Source organism: Engystomops pustulosus, chromosome 2 (genome assembly GCF_040894005.1).
Source record: "Engystomops pustulosus chromosome 2, aEngPut4.maternal, whole genome shotgun sequence".
NCBI lineage: Eukaryota > Metazoa > Chordata > Amphibia > Anura > Leptodactylidae > Engystomops > Engystomops pustulosus.
This window is the reverse complement of record NC_092412.1, coordinates 210,019,958-210,043,214: the sequence shown is the minus strand read 5'-3', so window position 1 is coordinate 210,043,214 and position 23,257 is coordinate 210,019,958. Positions and strand designations below refer to the sequence as shown.

Below are 23,257 nucleotides of genomic sequence, written 5' to 3'. Positions count from 1 at the left end.
TTTGGAGTATCGAGTCTTTCTCTAAGGTTGAAAATAACCTGCCCAGTCAATTTGGGACCATAAACCAACTACCGGTCCTTATTGCAGATTGTCCTGTGGAAAATCCATATCAAAATGCATGGTTTTTTAATGTGAATTTGTGATACAGATTTCAGTTTGTTGTGTAATGACACAAATTTACATGTGGGTTTTCTGCATGGGTTATTGCACAAAAATGTCAGCATTTCTAAATGTGTGAGTAGATGATAAAACCTTGAACCACTGTGCCCCATAAGATCACAAAAAAGGGGGAAAAATGAGTCGTGTGTTAACTCAGACTACTGAGCTGACCAGACTCCATTCACTGAGGTCAACCACCTACTGTCATTAGATGTAAGCCCGGTCTGGAACAACATTTATATAGGGCCAAAAGTCCACACATACAAATAGAAGGCACACATTTGGGAATTTGTTTATCGAGAAAAAAAATTGCAGGTTAAATTTATATATTTGCCGTAAGAGCACAAGAGGCTAAGTATTACACAAGAGAATAAATGTACATTTGACATTGTAAATTACAAGCGAAGTATTCGCAATCCAGTTATCTGCCTCAAGGATGTAATGTAGTGTACAGATTTATCTTTGTAGCCCAGATGTTTAACTTGTGCGACTTTTGGGCTTGGAATTGTCCCATTCTTGCACCTAATAAGTCGCAAAACAGAGCATGCTAGACCCAGACTTACTTTTGGTGAACTAATATTTGGGACTAAAAAGTCGAACATCACAAAAAGTCCCAAAAGTGAGACTAAACAGGCAACTTATCACATGTATCACAAAGGGAAAAAACTTAAGATGCATTGCAATAATTAAGTAGGCCAACTTCAGGAAACATGGAAAAACGTGGCAGCCGAAAAACTTACCTTGTGCTGCACCAGTGGGGAGGGATTCTTCCTGCCTTTTTCATTTGAAATTCTGTTGTAAAAATCCCCCAGGACAAGAACAATGGCTAAGTGAGCCCATTTTTCTTTTTATGGGTTATGTAAACGCGCTCCTGCCTTGATCAGGTCCCAGAATTGCTGATAATTTTAACTTCTCAATAGGAGGTCACAGGACTATGATTCGGGTGCCTTTTAGACCAGAACATAGCCCACTTACAGTGCTGCCATTGAAAGACCTGCATATCTCCTTATCTGACGCCTCCAGAATAGATTGACACGCAGGCGCACGTTCACACAGCTGCCCCGATCCCAGAAATATTCCTGATATCTGCCTGGGGTGGGGAATAAAACTATAACTGGCATATGAAGTTGTTGGCCATATACACTTTTGTAGTTCTGCAGGGGGTTCTGTGCCAATGAGTCTGCTTATGGTGTGACATGTTTCACACACCTATGGAGTCCATTATCCTATACAGCTTGATTCTGGATAAAGCTGGGGGAGGTGAAAAGTAGTTCTGTTCTTTTATAATGCACTAGCATACATGGAAAGACCTGGCATGTGTCCCCTTTGCTGTATATTTCTATAAATTCATTACACATGTCCTTGTATGTTGTGCAGGGAGGCGTTTCTGCAAGGCTACTGGGGACATGGAGCCCCTGGAGCTCGCAGGGGCTATTACACGTCCCCACAGTAGCATTGATAAACACATTCCTTACTAAACAGGCTGTGTTCTAGAACATAAGAATGACATTTGAGGGATGATTCTATCATAGGCAATCTACCACTGGATATACTGTAATAAGATTCACCTTAAATCCCTTTAAGTTTAGTGACATTTCTAAAAAAGTAAAAAAAAAATGAAAAAAAATCTGGTTTCTCATCAAGTAGGCTTTACCCAAGACAGTGGCTGTTACTGGGGGCATGAAAGAACGATTCATGGTCATTCAATGTCCCCAGCCAGCTTATGTAAACCTTGTGAATAGTTACTCTGTGTATGTTCTGCCCTGCAATATGACACAGTGCATTTACATTCTCATCAATGTCGGTTTCAGGACTTCGCGGTCAAGTACATCCAAATGCTGCTGTCCGCACACTAAATACATAGCTGTTAGGACTCATGTCCAATACTCTGTACTATCCAGGAATCCTGGTCTGTATCTCGGTTGTATTTTCTAGACTAAAGGTTTTTAAAAGATAGACACAATACAGGTCAGTATTTAAAGGGGTTTTCTTGTTTCTGCAATTTTTTTTTGTAACGCAAAAAATGTGTACAATTTCCCACTACACTTTCTGTATCCATTACTCTCCATTTTATAGATCTCTGCTTGCTGTCATTCTAAAGGAAACTTCATTGTTTAATTCCTGTGGGTTAGAATCTGTCCAAGGGCATGTGATGTCACTGAGGTGCACCACTCGATAGTATCATAGAGTAATCAGATGTGTGTTGTCACACAGGTGCACTGCTTCTTATATCACATGACCAGGGACAGCTTTCCATATCATGACAGCTAGCAGAGGTCTAGATGCCTGGGAGGGATTGATACAAAAAGTATATGGGAGGATTGACATTTAATTATACGAACAATATTTATGATGAAATGGAAACTCCTCCCTTATGTCGGGTGTTCTTAAGTAGGAGGCCACCTGTAATTAAAAAAAAACATTATTCCTGGCTGTGAACACTGTAATGGAAAATAGCGCCCAAAATGTCTGTATCTCGACTTTTTCGCCATTTTTCCATCCATGAATATTTGACTAAAAAATGATCAAACAGTCATAGGTCCCAAATAGATCTAAATTAAAATGTCAGCGCGTAACTCAAAAATTACACCTTACATAGACTCACCTGCCACTTTATTAGGTACACCTGTCCAACTGCTCGTTAACACTTAATTTCTAATCAGCCAATCACATGGCGGCAACTTAGGCATGTAGACATGGTCAAGACAATCTCCTGCAGTTCAAACCGAGCATCAGTATGGGGAAGAAAGGGGATTTGAGTGCCTTTGAACGTGGCATGGTTGTTGGTGCCAGAAGGGCTGGTTTGAGTATTTCAGAAACTGCTGATCTACTGGGATTTTCACGCACAACCATCTCTAGGGTTTACAGAGAATGGTCCGGAAAAAGAAAAAACATCCAGTGAGCGGCAGTTCTGTGGGCGGAAATGCCTTGTTGATGCCAGAGGTCAGAGGAGAATGGGCAGACTGGTTCGAGCTGATAGAAAGGCAACAAATACTATGCAAGAGGGATGATGGCACTACTTATAATCACAGAGCAGAGGGTACAGTTGTCAGGCTTTGGAGTGCATGGGTTCCATGTGTATGGAGATAAACATCTTCAGTGGTGCTCTAATCCTCTAGATGAGAACAGAAAGTCCGATATATCAAAGGTGCAATATAGTGAATAAGGATGGCACTCACCAAACTGTAGATGTGGATAAATTTCTTCTTTTATTGCATCAGGTACAAATACTCAGACATAAGTGCAAGGGAGGGAGTTGGAGCTGAATACCCCTAAGGGCGCGTTCACACGTTGCGTTTTGACCTGCGTTTTCATTGCGTTTGAAACGCATATACAACAGCTGAGGAGAGGTGATTTGCCTAATTACATCACTGTTAACGTTTCCGTTGCGTTTACAAACGTAAACGGTAATGTAATTAGGCAAATTACCTCACATCAGCTGTTGTATATGCGTTTCAAACACAATGAAAACGCAACCAAAACGCAACGTGTGAACGCGCCCTGAGAGGGCAACGGCCGTTTCGCGCTGTGCTTCGCTTGGGGCTGGAAGAAGCGCAGCACAGCGCGAAACAGCAGAAGAGCATCTCTGAACGCACAGTACGTCGAACTTTGAGGCAGATGGGCTACGGCAGCAGAAGACCACATCGGGTGCCACTCCTTTCAGCTAAGAACAGGAAACCGAGGCTACAATTTGCACAAGCTCATCGAAATTGGACAGTAGAAGATTGGAAAAACGTTGCCTGGTCTGATGAGTCTCGATTTCTGCTGCGACATTCGGATGGTAGGGTCAGAATTTGGCGTCAACAACATGAAAGCATGGATCCATCCTGCCCTGTATCAATGGTTCAGGCTGGTGGTGGTGGTGTCATGGTGTGGGGAATATTTTCTTGGCACTCTTTGGGCCCCTTGGTACCAATTGAGCATCGTTGCAACGCCACAGCCTACCTGAGTATTGTTGCTGACCATGTCTGTCCCTTTATGACCACAATGTACCCAACATCTGATGGCTACTTTCAGCAGGATAATGCGCCATGTCATAAAGCTGGAATCATCTCAGACTGGTTTCTTGAACATGACAATGAGTTCACTGTACTCAAATGGCCTCCACAGTCACCAGGTCTCAATCCAATAGAGCATCTTTGGGATGTGGTGGAACAGGAGATTCGCATCATGGATGTGCAGCCGACAAATCTGCGGCAACTGTGTGATGCCATCATGTCAATATGGACCAAAATCTCTGATGAATGCTTCCAGCACCTTGTTGAATCTATGCCACGAAGAATTGAGGCAGTTCTGAAGGCAAAAGGGGGTCCAACCCGTTACTAGCATGGTGTACCTAATAAAGTGGCCGGTGAGTGTATATTAATGAGCAAAAAAAAAATGTGAATACTTTTGTATCCAATGTATATCACTATACAGTCCTGTCCGGTCAGTACATGAAATCCAATCAGCACATGGTCCCATGATAGACCTAGAACTTTGATTTATTTCTTAACATGTCACTGCAGACATGTGCTGAAGGTATGTGTCCTTGGCAGTGACCTGATGGGCCAGCTACACAGATAGGAGGCAGCTGCCGACTTTATAAACAGCAGTGGTGCTTACATTATTATTTGTTCATGTACATTCATAAAAAATAAATAAATCTGACAGTCAATGAAACTTGTTTAATCTCCAATCTGAAGATTTTACACATGGGCCTGTATTTTTGATCATGCTGCATTAGTTACCTTTGTCCAGGTGATCTTTGTCCTTTGTCATGTTAGTTCAGTGATTGTGAATCACAGAGGCTTCTTGAAGCACACATACCATATATTACTCATCCATTATAAAAGTTGTGTACACATAATGAGGATCTTACTCTGGTCTGACCAATTATTAGATATTACACCTGACCAACAGCAATTAGTTCTCTGCATAGAGGAGCGTCCACACACGGACATGACATCAGCAATTACTATAAAGATTCTTGTGTGTGGATTTTAGATTGGCTTTATAATTTTGTAATATGCCGCAATGATAATTTCCTATGTGTGTGGAGACATTTTGAAGACTTAAAAGCCTTTTGCAGTTCATGTTTCTATAGCAACATGTTCTCATGAATGCCAAAGAAAAATGATGTTCTGATTGATTCCATCTCCTGTGTTATATGAACGATTTTACTGTAAAATATGACCTCCTTCATTATTGGTGGGGAGTGGAGGGGGGGGGGGGGACGATAAGGAGGGTGGAAACCCACCCCCCCACCCATATCTCCTGTCACTGTTACCTACCGGTAAACTACAGCTCGCCCATTTCCACTGGGGCATTGCAAGTCAGGTCAAGATAACTCATGAAGGAAACATAGGAGGAACAGTGGAACTAGGTTTTTTCTGAAAACAAGATGCTCTTTTAGGATCCAAGTTCTGCAGACCCTCCATCCGATGAAGTTTGCTAATCCTTCTCAGCCATTTGTGAACAGAGTAAGCTGGGATCCATGTTTTAGTGGCATCCAATAGGTGCCACACCAGAGAACTCCTATACATGGCAAGGAAAATATCATGATGATGTAAGAGAACCCAAGCAAAGATCTACCTGTCACTTTGCGTACCACCCCCAAGACTGAATCCCTGTGTGGGGTCATCTTAGAGCAACTCCAAAAAATGTGGAGGAGAGTCCCCTCCTCGTCCCCACATCGCATCAGAGTGGAGTGACCCTGGGAACATTTTATGAAGTACATAAGGAACCTTTGGGCTGATCCCACTGCCCATGTTTGAGTACAGCTCAATAAGGTTTTCCTTTTTCATTGAAACTACATCTGGTAGACAAGATATTCTTACTTCTATTGCAAACATATGGATCCACATTGAGGATTCTCATCGGCATCAACCACCAGTCTGAATCATAGGTCACCGTTCAGACCATGACACCATGCAATTTTCCTCCACTCCTGATTTGACCAGAGAGAAGATCTTCTGTGTATTCACTATAGAGTATAATAAGAATACATAGAGCAGTATAAACTCTGTTTTAATGTATTCTACTCACACTTCCATTATATAACAATCACATCAAATCATCCGCATGCAGCACTCTAGCCATTATCAGTGATGCTGATAGGAATCCTTGCTGATCGTTCTAGAAGATAGAAGATAGAATATCCTGGCTACCATATGTAGAGCTTCAGGGAAGGGAAAACTTTTATTTTATTAGAGTAGAAGTCAATGATCCCTTTGGGAGGTACACTTCCCAAAACTAGACTCAGGGAGACTTTTAGGGTGCTGTCACACGGTGCGTTCTTAGACAGTTCTTGACGCACAGTAAACATACAAAAAAACGCATGCTTTTTTGTACAAAACACACAAGAACGCAATGTGTGACCCCACCCTTCGGGTACGATCACACCTGGTGCTATTGTTTCAAAATGCAAAGCTAGCGGAAGGGGGGGGGGCACTGTAACCTGCACCTGAAATACATAAGCGATTGAGCTGAGCCCGGTCCCTGTGTGCTAACATAGTCAGTTTTATAAACTGTTAATCTGTCTTTATATTGTGTTCACAGCATCTGGTCCATTTATGGTAACTCAAGAATAATTGCTAGTAGTTCACACAGAGTTTTTCTGTAGTAAGCTTCTTGGTAAATGCAGACAATCTTCTTCCTGTGCATTGCTAAGTAAGGGGGAGAATACTGTTAAAGTTGTGTTAGGGGTCGCCTGCTGCTGGGCCCTTTTGTGTAGATAAGGTTCTTTTGAATTGGATTTAAAGTTGATGACATCTTATAAAATCTTATGTAGTATTCACTGTGAGACTGGTGTTTTTCAGTGGCACCACCTATGTTTTAGTTGGAAAGGTAGCCCCGAATTCTGCACTGTATCCTCTGAATACATTGGATGCCATAGTTCAATAAGCTTATGATAAAAGTCTTGGCTACCTGCAGCCACCACTAGGTGGAGCTCACTGTATATACCTCACAGATAAAGCCATAAAGGCATTATGCTCCCCCTTGTGGTAATTGCATGAATTGCTACAGTCCATAAGCAGAGGAATCTTGTTCTGCTGATAGATTCCCTTGGAAGCTGAGCACATTGATGTCAGTATATGATACAATACAAGGTGGATGCACTGCTAGGCAGACTGATTATTATGGAGGAAATCCTCTGTGTAGTAAGAGCAGACATGGCAGCCGTGTAATGATGCGGGAGCAGATAATCCCCCGCCTCCTCCCCGGCTGCTCCAGTGCATTAATGAGAGGTAAACCGGATTAATGAGCAGCCAGAGGCAGCAGCAGCCGCCCGCCCAGCCCCGCACTGCGCCTCCTCCTCCCGCACACCCGCCCGCTCTGCGCTGCCTCCTGACTGACACATAGGTGCCGTGCACCTCACATCACTGCGGGCTCCGCACCGACACCCAGCGCCACCTCACACCGGGAACATGGCCGAGGGCGCCGACAAGACGTCTCCGCAGAGCCCCAGGGGCGGCACACTGGCTGCAGGTGAGCGCTGGCCGCGACATATGGATGGGAGCGACATGGAGAATAGCAGGAAATCTAAAGGGGTGCACCGGCTGGGACACGCTCTGCTGGGAATGTATTGGGGTGCACCGGCTGGGACACCCTCTGCTGGGAATGTATTGGGGGTGCACCGGCTGGGACACCCTCTGCTGGGAATGTATTGGGGGTGCACCGGCTGGGACACCCTCTGCTGGGAATGTATTGGGGTGCGCCGGCTGGGACACCCTCTGCTGGGAATGTATTGGGGGCGCGCCGGCTGGGGCACCCTCTGCTGGGAATGTATTGGGGGTGCACCGGCTGGGACACCCTCTGCTGGGAATGTATTGGGGGTGCACCGGCTGGGACACCCTCTGCTGGGAATGTATTGGGGGTGCGCCGGCTGGGACACCCTCTGCTGGGAATGTATTGGGGGTGCGCCGGCTGGGACACCCTCTGCTGGGAATGTATTGGGGGTGCGCCGGCTGGGACACCCTCTGCTGGGAATGTATTGGGGGTGCGCCGGCTGGGACACCCTCTGCTGGGAATGTATTGGGGGTGCGCCGGCTGGGACACCCTCTGCTGGGAATGTATTGGGGGTGCGCCGGCTGGGACACCCTCTGCTGGGAATGTATTGGGGGGGGTGCGCCGGCTGGGGCACCCACTGCTGGGAATGTATTGGGGGGTGCGCCGGCTGGGGCACCCACTGCTGGGAATGTATTGGGGGGTGCGCCGGCTGGGGCACCCACTGCTGGGAATGTATTGGGGGGTGCGCCGGCTGGGGCACCCACTGCTGGGAATGTATTGGGGGGTGCGCCGGCTGGGGCACCCACTGCTGGGAATGTATTGGGGGCGCGCCGGCTGGGGCACCCACTGCTGGGAATGTATTGGGGGGTGCGCCGGCTGGGGCACCCACTGCTGGGAATGTATTGGGGGCGCGCCGGCTGGGGCACCCTCTGCTGGGAATGGCATGCACTCTGGGAATCTGTTGTGGTCCGCCTGCTTGGATACACCCTGCAGAGATTATGTAGGGGGCTGAGATACACACACCAGGCTGGGGCTTCATATAGTGTACAGGTGAGGAAGGACATGGGGGCAGCCACCTGTGAACAGCAGGAAAACCCCACTGGAGGGGGGCAACCATGTAAAGGCTGGCAGTGTGTGCGCATGTGGCCAAAGTACAATGGAGGTGGAGAGTCCAGGTAGTCCGCAGCGTTCCTGTCTGTAGTATTTCATGTAGCAGAGCTGATTGTGTTGGCATAGTAGAAAGTATTCTATTAAGTTAGGTACAGCAGAGGGTGGAGTGACCATCCCTTACAGCCCCCTTGAAGTGTTTTAATGCCGGCTTTTACTATGCTACCAGTGTGTGGTGTATTATAATTCTCAGCGCCCTTTCTGTTGTCACCCTTATCACTGCCACATGACTTGTCACCTGGTTATTTGTCATCCAGCTTTCTCCAGAACATAAGTTACAGTACGAGATGAACTCTTTATTACAATGGCCAGGACGTGGACACAGGTGTGGATTTACCCTTATTGTGGGGATACTGGGGCAGCACATGTGAAGAAAGTGATGCCAACCTAATTCCATCCACAGGAAGCCAATACAGTTAAAGCTACAGCAGAGCAGACTGTGGATTAGGAGGGCCCAAAGACGTAAGCTTGTTTGGGGCCTCAGAAGGGCCAAATTACCCCCATGTTGCACTTCAAAGAACTGATTTTCCACGTGGACCCCCAGTGTCTGGAGAAGACTGTAGGTTCGCTATTTTAGTGGTGGAAGGCACAAAATTGGAGTCCTCTATGGACATAAAAACTGAACACACATGAAACAAAAATCACTTGCAAACACCATTTTTTGCATGTTTTTGTCAAACTAAGCCTAAGGCTAAGTTCACATACAAGCAGCTTTTTCCGCCTGTTTTGTAATAGGAATAGAAAACAATAACACCAACAATGTCAGATCCATAAAAGGAAGGACACCAGCAGTCATCAGTAGACCCTATTGATCAGGGGCGTAACTTTCACAGGGCCCTATAGCTAAACATAGGCCCCCACTACATCAAATGCTCTGCAGCAAATTTTATTAGGCTTATATAGTGGTAATCACCACAGTGATGTCATAGTACAGGGTGGCGCACGCAGTGATGTCACAGTACAGCTATAATAAAGAAACCTAATGGTGCAGGATTTTGGGCTCTTTTCTCATGGTTTATGATGGAATCTGTGACAAACCCCTGAAGAGCCCTGGAGGCAGGTATGAACATACGAAGGTCATCTCATCCAGAATGATCACCTTCATGTATCTAATACTAGTCCTCCATACCATAGCTGTACTCCAAAACCACAGTCATATCTGTATAACTGGCTAAACCTGTCCCTGCTGGTAGTTTTAATTACTCCATGGCTATTTTTATAGTGTGTATGTATGTAAAGCTCTGTGTGTCTGTAGTAATGTGCTGTATGTGTATGTTCTGCCTGGGATATTGATAACTATTGTGGACAACGTCTATAGGGGACTTCTTATTGTTTTTCCTCTGGACACCCTGGTCAGTGGTTTGTCAGCTGCAGAATTACCCACCACAAAAACCCGTCTATATGTGTAGGCTTTTACATTATGCTTAACCACAGCACCTTACTCCACCTCATTGCAAAACTCAAATCTGCTGCATTAGTTGACATACTGGAGCATTAGGTCAAGGGCCATGACCGTGTCCATAAATCAAAGACCATTCATGGACTGAACACCGTACTGGAGACGGGACTCTAAGCATAGTTCTATATGAAGCAAGGAGTCCCTGTGTAATAAAGTGCTGTTCTGTAACAGTTTGTAAGGAAGCAGGGACTCCTTGCATCATAAATAACTTTGATGCTTGGAGTACCACCCCAGCGCAGCTTACGGCCAATGAAATCCAGCCATTAACTATCACCACTCTTTACTGCCTAGTTTCTCATTATTAGTGCCAGTTGATCAGCTATGGTTGCTCAGGGAGCCTCTCTGTTTTTTTTGCTATCTTTAAGTAAACTTGTCACCAGCAATGTGATTTTTAGCTGGTGACAGGTTCCAATAGCCTGTGCTATGATGATTTTAAAAAAGCCTTTGTCAGCATTCTGAATCATTTCAGTGGTTTATAAAAGTTTTCAGTCACATAACCTGCCTCCCTGCTAGTATCATGGCTGAGTCCCTCGGAGGAGCAGCTGCAGCCTGTGTGTGCCTGTGTCACTCTCCTCTCCATGCATTGGCCTCCATGTAAAGCTCGGTAGTACATGAAGGTACACGGTGGACCCTTTGGAATTGCATGGGAAGTGTATTGATGACTCTTGCCATACAGATCCCTAAAATGACCCTTACATGAGTGATTACTCTATGGATTGTGTATTTCTATGGCAGTGATGTGAGTGTTGAGGCTCCTCCTGTCTGGGAATGGTTTTATAAGTATAAATTCTCACCTCTGCTTACATTGTGGTCATTGTAGTCTCATTGCTTTACATATCAAAGGCATTTCATGACTGTACAGAGGATTAATGTGAACACTACAAGCCCTATATAATATTTATAGGTAGGTGGGTGGGGGATCTGATGGAATTTATAGCAGATGCACAACTACTTCTATCACTTCATGGTGGATGTTTTATTCTTTCTATGGCCAGAAAGGTGCACTAGAAAAGATGGGTGCATGTATGTAATAGATGTATCACATACTTCATATTTTGTTCAGGATTTAGATTCCCATCTTGCTTAGATTGAAGCTACCTTTTTCCCCTATGTGTTAGCTTAAACAAACACTCCAGTCACATCTGATTCATTGAACTATTCCTCCGGCATGGCCTGAAGGGAGGAGGGTGACTCTAGGTTCTGTTACCAAAGCCCCCCCTGTGCTGAAACGTCCTCCATTGCAGTGAGATTATATGAGGGAGGGGTGAAGTGCTGAGCAGGATCATTGGGGAGGGGAAGACAGTATAACAGCCTGTGAAGCTACCCCACTTGTTGGCATTATTCAGAAAGCCATATTATCCTTGGGTATAGATGCCTTATAGGGAGATGCAGAAAGTTGTTAAGGCTTATTGCAGGCTGAGTTGACTAAGATTGGTAATGTGATTATTATATCCCACCAGAGTGGGAATATTAGAAGGTTCATGGTGGATGGATTCTTGGGATATATCCACTACTGTAGAAAACAAACGCCTAGTTGTGTCTGTACAGTAGGTCTTGAGCGCACCTTCCTTCCCAAGCTTTACACTGTTTACTTTACAGAGCTGAATTTTTTTGCTCCCTGATTCTCAATATTTAACTTGGCCAGGATATACCCATTTAGTTCCCTCAGCCTTCCCTTTGCATGAATGATGATGGTAAACACAAATAATTTTTTTTTTAATATTAAACCCATTTTAATTTGCCCTATTGACAGATGATACCGAGATGCGCTTTATGGAGACCTTACTAGTTTATCTTCTATTAGTATGAATTCACACATTCAGTTTTTGTCTGGAGCGGGGGCAGGGTGGTACATTCTCCTATCCAGAGTTTGCAGACTTCCCCGCACCATTTATGGACCTTTTAGTCTATATGAACACATTAGCCATATTACATTGCCCTGAAAAGCTCGATGTTTAATAATCCTGAAAGCTCATTGACTTCATGGTTTAATTGCATCTTCTGTTTTTCCTAAATGGTCACTTCTGGGTTTTTTTCTACTATTTTTATAATTAAAATAAATGTACCGTATATGCCGGCGTATAAGACGACTGGGCGTATAAGACGACCCCCAACTTCTGCCCTAAAAATATAGAATTTGGTATATACTCACTGTATAAGACTACCCCTCTCCCAAATGAAAAAAAGTCTGCTTAAAACTTTGCAAAACAAACAAGAGAGCAAGTGCCTGGTGATCATAACTGTAAGCTGCGATATTAATGAAGATCCGACATGCTTCTGTAAGTGCCGCCTGTGACCCCCAGCTCTGTGACGCCGACCGCTGTGACAGGGCGGCTGCATTAGCATACAGCGCGCCGCCCCGTCAGCGTGTACTAAGCCTCTTCTAATGACTGTGAGAGGCGGACTGCCGCGCATGCGGCGGTCCCAGGAAGCGGCTCTCTGCGCGCTGACGGGGAAAAAAAACACCTCACACAGTGCGGCCCCCGTATATCCGGCGTATAAGACGACCCCCCACTGTAGCCATTATTTTAAGGGGTTAAAAAGTAGTCTTATACGCCAGTATATACAGTATATATTATTTCATCATTCACCCGGAGGGATTAGATGTTCTACACATTGCTTTTGTGCTGTTATTTTATTACTTTGTTGAGTAATTGCATCTTTTTATTTGCATATTATAAAAAGTTGCCATTATAGAAAAATACTTAGTATTATGTAGTGTGTGTGTGTGTGTGTGATGTAGATCCTAGTGACAGACCAAGGCCGTGGATTTCGTCGCTTCTATCAATAAATGTCTTTGCAATTCATGAAACCAGTTTTGTGTAGATATTAGACAAGATGCACCATTACCTATACTAGACTCATTCTGTAACGAAGACCCAGTGGGGGAAAGTCTAGTGTAGGAAACCACATAGAAAATGTCAGGTTTTACTTGAATTATCAATTTTTTTGTGCAAACTGTATATAATTCTTTATCAACCCCTCCCGTCTATGTCCTTTTTAGCTGTTCTATATCGTTATTTGGAAAAGGGGAGGGGGGGATTTAAAATGCAGTGAATTGGACGAACGGGGGTTCACTGACTTGAATAACGTTTTTCTATATTGATTGGGAAGCGGTGACACCAAACGTGTTTTATGACTTTTTTTTTTATTGTTTTAATATTAGTTTTAGATAAAGTGGTGTGATTTGAACTTTTTATTATCTACAAAAATTGTTAGTTACTTTTTTGTTTAGACTTCCTGGGGTACTTTAACTATAGGGGGTCTGATTGTTCCTACTACATACTGCAATACAGCTGTGCCGCCGACCTCCAGAAATTACAAAGCTATGACGGCACATGACGATCACAGCCAAGTTGGCGCTGCCAATGCCGGTTGCATTTAAAGGGCTAACACCTTTGATTGGTGCTGATGTTGCAGTCACCACGATTATAGCTGTTACTGCGGGTGTACATCTTTCACAGACAGCCGAGCTCCAACAGAAATCACACGGGCTCCACGTTTGAGCCCAGGAAGATCGCTATGATGTAATTGTAGGTCAAGCTGCGGTAGGGTCAAATACAGGTATCAGGCTCCTGCTCTACAATGTTCTGCCTGAGGTTGCGTTCACAAGTTTAGTTTTTCAGATGCAATTTTTGAAGCCAAAAGCAGATTTGGATTATAATAGGGGAGAACATATTGAGAGAAGCTGCTTCTCCTCTTTTTTTAACTCCTGGTTTGGTCATCAAAAACTGCATCTAAAAAAAACTGAACGTTTGAACGCAGATAAAACAAGTTGTACTATTTTATCATCTTATGCTGCCTTATAACATGCTGCATACCCTGCTCTATAACAGGATGCCTGCAAATATTACACTATGCATAATCTGCTCAGCTACTGCTGCTCTATAACATACCTAGGACTGCATTTTTATGGCAACTGGTTCCCTTTAAGTGTATACATTTCTCTAACACGCAAAATACCCATATTATATGACCTTGTTTTTCTTGAAGCACATTTGCCATACACCAATAACTTTCATCAAAGAATCCAGTTTGGTCACACTAGAAGTGACAGCTGTTATGGTACAGGGACTCCAGGACAGAGATCAAACACAAACCCAAGAGCAAATGAAATAATAAGTACTTAGCAGTAGAAGCCTTGCTAAAGACTGAAACACACATATAAAATAAGGAGGTGGCTAAATACAAGTCAAGCAACCCTAAAGACAATATTAAAATGAGAACTAGAGCAATAAACAAAGAGTTGCAGAACAAGAATGATTAGAGGAACTATAAGAGAATAGCCATGTTATTCTGAGACATCAAGTACATTAGAAGCGGCTGAGCACTGCATTGTTAGCCACCATCACATTTTATACTGAGGACCATGAAATCTTCGTACATCTGTTGCTGCTTTCAACACACCTGTCCTGAAAGTGCAGATTGAAAACAGCAAGAAGGGACACATCCTCCATTCTCCAAGATGTCCTATTCTATTACCACATGTAGGAAGTGACATCCAGACTTATAGGGGCTATACTATTCATACAGCCCTGCCCCAGTGGCAGTCTTAATCCAATCCCTGTTAACAGTAGTGACCTGCTGTGTGCCTAGAGGTTATCAATATGGCTGCAGCAGTGGCCTGTCTTCAATTCTCATGACACATGAGCTGCTAGAAGCCGTGCCTGGCGCTGAATAGAGGGGCATTAGTTATTTTAAAGGAAATCTACCAACAAAACCAGGGGCAGTTACTCATAGATCCAAGCACTGTCCCTGTGATATTTTTCTTATATTTGTTATCCATGACCTTCTTCCTTCTAAAATCTACTTTTAGTATTATACTCATTTTACCAAAGCCCCAGAGTGCAGCAGATTCACCATCTGTTACAATGAGCAGAACATGTCTCGCCCAACCACCGGTTCTCTCCCTCCTCCCTCTTCCTGTGTAATCTAGCAGCAGCCAGAAGAGCAGGGGGAGGGGAGACCTGCTCTGCTCATTGTAACAGCCTGTGTATCATTAGCATAATTATAAAGGTTGATTTTAGAAGGAAGGAGGCCATGGATAACAAATCTAAGAAGATAACCATAGTCACGGTGCTTGGCTCTATGAAAGTCCCTGGTTTATCCATGCTTGAATTTGATGGTAGATTAAAATCAAGCATAGTCTGAAATTAAAGGACATCTACCACCAGGATGAAGGACTGTATGCAAATGACCCTAAGGGTCCATAGGTGTTAAGGGAGCCTGGAGCCCCTCCGGCTCATTTGCATACAGTCCTTCATCCTGGTGGTAGATGACCTTTAAAGTAGCTTTAGTGTTGCTAGTCTATCCCTTTAAGAGTGATAAGCTGCTGCCAGGGGTGTTTGACAGCTGCCTATTACTCTCATTGCTTATGCTCTGCTCAGTATAGAGGTAAGGGTCTGAAAGAAGAACTTTCAGAGGCATAAGCATTTAACCAATGACAACCCACATTTAAATTTAAATTTTTTACATTTTTTTTTTTTTTAATTCTTTGCTTTAGGATTACAGTTAGCAGGTACCTGCATTGCTGCTGTAGATGCATCCATTTTAATATGAGGTAAATCCTTGCTGACAACTGAAGGATAAATTGCTGGATACACATTGTGTATAGGAAATAATGGATGTCTGCCTGAGGATGTCTCTACTGCTGTAATTATGGAGGAAAATGCCTGCAATCTACAGACAAGATCAGTAAACCTGAAGTGAAGGATTAATTCCTCCAATTGATTGTCTGGTGCGCGGTTATTAGTCTGATCATTGAACTGTCTGATAAAGTGCAGTCTCACAATAATCAAAATTTATGGGGAAAATTTGGCATTTTTCTTCAATTGTAGTACATTATTAAATGTTTCTGGTTGAAAAACATGATCCCTCTACAGCAGTGGTTCTCAACCTTTCTAATGCTGTGACCCCGCAATACAGTTCCTCATGCTGTGGTGACCCCAAACCATGCAACTCGCAGTAAAAACAAAGTAAAATTTCGGCTCCGATGGCTTTAGGCGACCCCCGGTTTTGGTCGTTCGACCCCCGCTGGGGTCCCAACCCACAGGTTGAGAACCACTGCTCTACAGGTTTGATGCTTTTGTCCTGAGATGTGACCGAAATGTTACAAATAATTAACTAGCGTGGGATTAAAGGAAATCTACTATCAAAATCAAGAATGGGACACTTAACCACAGTCACGGTGCCCGGTTCCACTTTTTATATACTTTTATAAATAATGTTAATGAGCCATAAAGGCTCTGGGAGGTTTTACCAGGACTCCTCTGTCCTGCAGATTCACAGGCTGTTACACTGTCATCCCTTTTTCAAAGCACCCCCCCCCCTCTCTTGCATGATGTAATATCTCTGCTGCAGATAAAATATCAGGAGGCTGTGGGAGGGGGAAGTGCTCTCTGCACAGTGTAAGCTACAGCATGGAGGGGCTCCAGTAACGCCACCAGAAACCTTCAGGCTCAACAGCAAAAAGAAAGTAGGCCATGGATAACAAATATAAGAGGATTACCATAGTCACTTTGCCTGGATCTATGAGTAAGTGCCCCTGGTTTATCATGCTTGATTTTGTTGGTAAATTTGCTTTAAGAGGAAATTTACCACCAGATTTAAAGATTGTAAACCAACCACTTTTACATGCAGGCGTGCGCTCCATCTGGCGGATCTACTCATCTTTTAGCTTCTAGTTTACTTGTTTTTACAAAAAAGGCTTTAAAATTATGTAAATAAGCCTAAAGGGGCTCCGGGCTCCAATGCTGTTAATGGAGCCTGGAGCTCATTTGTATTATTATTAAAGCCTTTTTTAAGTTTGACAATTTCACATTTGAGAACTGATTGCATGATCTTTTCAGATTAAGAATGTATACTTTTAAAAAGTAAGGTCACTTTAACTTTCTTTTTCAAGATTTTTGGAGCATAAAGTTGAGTGCCCCATCAGCGCTCCCCATTCACTTGTATGGACAAATGCACAAGGTCGTGGATTCCATTAACCGACTTCTGGCCGCAAAACGTAGAGCAGGTCCGGTTCTTGCCCATATGGTGGCAATGGCTGAAAACAACGGTCCACTGGACAATTGTTTGCAACCCATGAAACTGCAAGGGCGGGTAGTCTAAGACTAATACGTTTTCGAGGAAATGCACCTGTACTTCAGGAAGTGCTCCTGATATACTGTAAATGCCAAATGCATATTGTACACGTCAACAAAATTTTCACTTCAGCTTATTTTATTTTATCTAGAGATGAGCGAACATACTCGTCCGAGCTTGATGCTCGATCGAGCATTAGTGTACTCGTAACTGCTCGTTGCTCGGACGAGTATTTCGCCCGCTCGAGAAAATGGCAGCTCCCGCCGTTTTGCTTTTTGGCGGCCAGAAACAGAGCCAATCACAAGCCAGGAGACTCTGCACTCCACCCAGCATGACGTGGTACCCTTACACGTCGATAGCAGTGGTTGGCTGGCCAGATCAGGTGACCCTGGGATAGACTAGCCGCTGCCCGCGCTGCTCAGATCATTCTGTGTCTGGATGCCGCTAGGGAGAGAGCTGCTGCTGGTCAGGGAAAGCGTTAGGGTGTTCTATTAGCTTACTGTTAGGCAGGAGTGATTCTAAAAGAACCCAACAGCCCTTCTTAGGGCTACAATAACGTTATAATTTTTTTTTTTTTTATTTGCAGCTAGTACCATATTGTGAGGAATTAGCAGGGGGACTTGCTACCGTTGTGTTTAGCTCTTAGTGACACACATATCCACCTCAAACACCAAAGTGGGAAAATTTATTAGGGGTTTGAGTAGAATTAGGCACAGTCTGCCAGTTTCTTTTTATTTTACGTTTATTGTTTTAATAACTCAGCGTCATCTCATCTTGCATAGTAGTGTACTGTAATACTTGGCTAGAAAATAGCCATAGGAGAATACAAACGGCTTAATTACGCCTACAGTAGCGTTATATATATTTGATTTCTGGTTGATCTGCTGGTGGCTGTAGTTGTTGCAGTGCATCTACTAGTAAATTGTGAGCAATTTGGAGTCAGACTTGCGACCACTGTGTTTTAGTGACGCACATATCCATCGCAAAGACCGAAGTGGGAAAATTTATTAGGGCCCGGGGTTGGATTTCAATTAGGCACAGTCTGCCATTTCCTTTTTTATTTTACGTTTATTTTTTTCATAACTCAGCGTCATCTCATCTGGCATAGCAGTGTGCTTTCATACTTGGCTATAAAATAGCCATAGCAATAGGATAGCATCGTTTGGTTTTAAAAACTAAAAAACACAAAAAAAAACAAAAAAAAAAAAAAAAAGTTAAAAAAAAAATTCAAGTTATAACTCTCATTTTCAAAATGTTTAACCCGAGGGCTAGGGGTAGAGGACGAGGGCGGGGACGTGGGCGTCCAACTACTGCAGGGGTCAGAGGCCGTGGTCCTGGGCGGGGTGAGACACCACCTGCTTATGAGGGAGCAGGGGAACGCCGCAGAGCTACACTCCCTAGGTTCATGTCTGAAGTTACTGGGAATCGTGGTAGAGCACTGTTGAGGCCAGAACAGTGCGAACAGGTGATGTCGTGGATTGCCGACAATGCTTCGAGCAATTTGTCCACCAGTCAGTCTTCCACGCAGTCCACCCATGTCACCGAAATCGGCACTCCTCCAGCTCCTGCACCTCAGCCTCCTCCCCCCCAGTCTGCCCCCTCCCAGCAAAATTTGCCATTTGAACCGGCATACTCTGAGGAACTGTTTTCTGGACCATTCCCACAGTCACAAACCACTTGTCCGGTTGCTGATGAGCAATTTTCCGATGCCCAGGTTTTCCACCAGTCGCAGTCTGTGGGTGATGATGACCTTGTTGACGTAGTGGAAGTGTGTAAAGAGGTGTCCGACGATGAGGAGACACGGTTGTCAGACAGTGGGGAAGTTGTTGTCAGGGCAGGAAGTCCGAGGGGGGAGCAGACTGAGGCCTCTTGCACACTAGCGTTGCGTTTCACGTCAGGGTGCAATGCGTGAAAAACTGACGTTTTTGCTGCGTTTTTGTTTCATTTTTGTTCGCGTTTTTTTGCGTTTTCGGTGCGTCTTTCACGCGCGTTTTTTTAAGTCAATGGGACTTTTTCAAAGGGACCAAGGTTCGGGAATAAAATGTTTTATTTAATTGAAAAATAATGTCTTCTGATAAGTTGCAAACATCTGCGATCTATTCTTCACTGTTCCGCGCGCGTATATTATCTCCCGACAAGTTAGCAGATGTGAAGAACAGTGAAGAATAGAATAAAACCAGTGAACACAGTGAAAACAGTGACCACAGGATCATTTAAGAGAAAAACACAGTGCAGAACACAGTGCAGAATAGATTACAGATGTTCGGCACATCTGCTTACTTGTCGGGAGATACGCGCGGAGCGGTGCGAACAAAATAGCATGTGAAGAACAATATATATGTGTGAAGAAGACATTGCAGATGTATGGAAACATCTGCAATGTGTTCTTTACACACATATATATTGTTCTTCACATGCTATTTTGTTCGCACCGCTCCGCGCGTATCTCCCGACAAGTAAGCAGATGTGCCGAACATCTGTAATCTATTCTGCACTGTGTTCTGCACTGTGTTTTTCTCTTAAATGATCCTGTGGTCACTGTTTTCACTGTGTTCACTGGTTTTATTCTATTCTTCACTGTTCTTCATTGTGTTTTTTTAATTAAATGATCGTTCGCGAGCAGGGGAAATACTGTTATTCTGGTCACCTAGCAACCCTTACGTTTAAAACGCATTGCACTCGCATTGCACTTGCAATGATTGCGAGTGCAATGCGTTCTTGATGCATCTCCATAGACTTGAATGGGGCGTGAAAATTGCGTGTGACTCGCAAAAATAGAGCATGCTGCGATTTTGACGCGCGTGCAAACGAACGCAAGCACGCGCGTTGAAAACCACGCAAATGGAGAAAGACCCATTGAATACAATGGGACAGAGTGCAATGCGAGTTCTGAGCGTCAAATGCACGCGCAGAACTCGCGCGTGAAAAACGCCAGTGGAGAAGGGGCCTGAGGGATCGGAGGATGATGAGGTGACAGACCCAAGCTGGGTTGAGAGGCCGGGTGAACACAGTGCTTCTGAGACGGAGGAGAGTCCTCGACCAGAACAGGTTGGAAGAGGCAGTGGTGGGGCCAGACGGAGAGGCAGGGCCAGAGCTGGTGCATCAGCGCCAAATGTGTCAACTAGTGAAGCTCCCGTGGCAAGGGCTCCTGCGGCGAGGGCTAGATTTTCAGAAGTCTGGAGGTTCTTTAAGGAAACACCGGATGACCGACGGACTGTGGTGTGCCACATTTGCCAAACCAGGATCAGCAGGGGTTCCACCACTACTAGCTTAACTACCACCAGTATGCGCAGGCATATGAATGCTAAACACCCCACTCAGTGGCAACAAGCGCGTTCACCTCCGGCCGTGCACACCACTGCTCCTTCCCCTGTGTCAGCTGATAGTCAGCCCCCTGCCCAGGACCCTGCCACAAAAACCCCATCGTCGCCTCCACGATCCTCCACAGCATCCACCAGCGTTCAGCTCTCCATACCCCAGACGCTGGAGCGGAAACGCAAATATAGTGCAACCCACCCGCACGCCCAAGCCCTTAATGTGCACATCTCCAGATTGCTAAGCCTGGAGATGCTGCCCTATAGGCTAGTAGAGACCGAGGCCTTTCGCAGCCTCATGGCGGCGGCCGCCCCTCGGTATTCGGTCCCCAGCCGCCACTACTTTTCCCGATGTGCCGTCCCAGCCCTGCACCAGCACGTGTCAGACAACATAATCCGTGCCCTGACCAACGCCGTTTCTGACAAGGTCCACCTGACCACGGACACGTGGACGAGTGCTGCCGGGCAGGGCCACTATATATCTCTGACGGCACATTGGGTTAACTTGGTGGAGGCTGGGACCGAGTGTGACCCTGCGGCTGGTCATATACTGCCGACGCCGAGGATTGCGGGGCCTACCTCGGTCCAGGTGTTTGAGGCCTACTATGCCTCCTCCTCCTCCCACCCCTCCTCCACCTCCTCCTCCGAACGACCATCCGTGGGCATGGCGCCATCAGTCGGTAGCTCTAGGCACAGCAGCAGTGCCGTCGCTAAGCGACAGCAGGCGGTGCTCAAACTGCTGAGCCTAGGCGATAAAAGGCACACCGCCCAAGAACTATTACAGGGCATCACGGCGCAGACTGATCTGTGGCTGGCACCGCTGAACCTGAAGCCAGGCATGGTTGTGTGAGACAACGGCCGTAACCTGGTGGCGGCTCTGCAACTCGGCAGACTGACACATGTGCCATGCCTGGCCCATGTGTTAAATCTGATAGTTCAGCGTTTCCTCAAGACATACCCCAATCTGTCTGATTTGCTCACGAAGGTGCGCCGCATCTGTGCGCATTTCAGGAAGTCCAGCACAGATGCTGCCACTCTCAGGGCAGCGCAGCGCCGCCTCCAACTGCCCGCTCACCGACTGTTGTGCGACGTGCCCACGAGGTGGAATTCAACACTGACCATGTTATCCAGAGTTTACCAGCAGCGCCGAGCGATTGTAGACTGCCAGATGTCAACTTCCACCAGAACTGGTAGTCAGGTCAGTCAGCTTCCTCAAGTCTACAATGAGGAGTGGACGTGGATGTCTGATATCTGTCAGGTGCTGAGTAACTTTGAGGAGTCAACACAGATGGTCAGTGGCGATGCCGCCATCATCAGCCTCACCATCCCGCTGCTTGGCCTGTTGAAAAACTCTCTGGTCAGCATGAAGTCGGAAGCTTTGCGCTCGTCACAAGAGACGGGGGAAGAATATTCCCTTGTTGATAGCCAAAGCACCCTTAGGTCTGTTTCTCAGCGCATATCGGAGGAGGTGGAGGAGGATGAGGAGGAAGAGGAGGAGAATGTTGGCGAGACACAAGAGGGGACCATTGTTGAGTCCTTCACTGTTGAGCGTGTATGGGCAGAAGAAGAGGAATTGGAGGAGTTGGAGGAGGAGGAAATGGACAGTCAGGCCAGTGAGGGGAGCGAATTCTTACGCGTTGGTACTCTGGCGCATATGGCAGATTTCATGCTAGGCTGCCTATCCCGTGACCCTCGCGTTCAAAGAATTTATTCCAGCACCGATTACTGGGTGTTCACTCTCCTGGACCCACGGTACAAGCAAAATCTTTCCACTCTCATCCCTGGAGAGGAAAGGAGTGTGAGAATGCATGAATACCAGCAGGCCCTGGTGCACAAGCTGAAACAGTATTTCCCTTCTGACGGCGCTAGCGGCAGAGTGCGTAGTTCTGCGGGACAAGTAGCGAGGGAGAGTAGGCGAGCAGGCAGCTTGTCCAGCACTGGCAAGGGTACGCTTTACAAGGCTTTTGCCAGCTTTATGTCACCCCAGCAAGACACTGTCACCTGTCCCCAGTCTCGGCAGAGTAGGGCTGATCTTTACAGAAAGATGGTGAGGGAGTACGTAGCTGACCATACCATCGTCCTAAATGATCACACAGCTCCCTACAACTACTGGGTTTCAAAGCTGGACATGTGGCACGAACTGGCGCTGTACGCCTTGGAGGTTCTTGCCTGCCCTGCCGCTAGCGTCTTGTCCGAGCGGGTTTTCAGTGCAGCTGGTGGCATCATCACCGATAAGCGTACACGCCTGTCGACTGACAGGCTGACGCTTATCAAGATGAATAAAGCATGGATTTCTCCTAATTTCCAATCTCCAGCAGGTGAAGGAAGCTCAACCTGAATAATTTATCTCCTCCTTCTCCTTCTCCTTCTCCTTCTCCTCCTCCTTCTCCTCCTCCTTCTTCTCCTCCTTCTTCTCCTCCTTCTTCTCCTCCTTCTTCTTCTCCTCCTTCTTCTTCTCCTCCTTCTTCTTCTCCTCCTTCTTCTTCTCCTCCTTCTTCTTCTCCTCCTTCTTCTTCTCCTCCTTCTTCTTCTCCTCCTTCTTCTTCTCCTCCTTCTTCTTCTCCTCCTTCTTCTTCTCCTCCTT

The 23,257-nt window shown here is 45.5% G+C and overlaps 1 protein-coding gene across 1 annotated transcript in view; it reads left to right on the top strand.

The window, feature by feature from the left end:
* The first annotated feature begins 7,395 nt into the window (after window positions 1-7,395).
* Window positions 7,396-23,257, top strand: part of MAP7D2 (MAP7 domain containing 2) — a 79,008-nt gene continuing 63,146 nt past the window's right edge. The window contains exon 1 of the mRNA XM_072137962.1: window positions 7,396-7,629. Within this exon, the coding sequence (XP_071994063.1) occupies window positions 7,569-7,629 (61 nt within the window). The 5' untranslated portion in view covers window positions 7,396-7,568. The remainder of the gene's footprint in view (window positions 7,630-23,257) is intronic.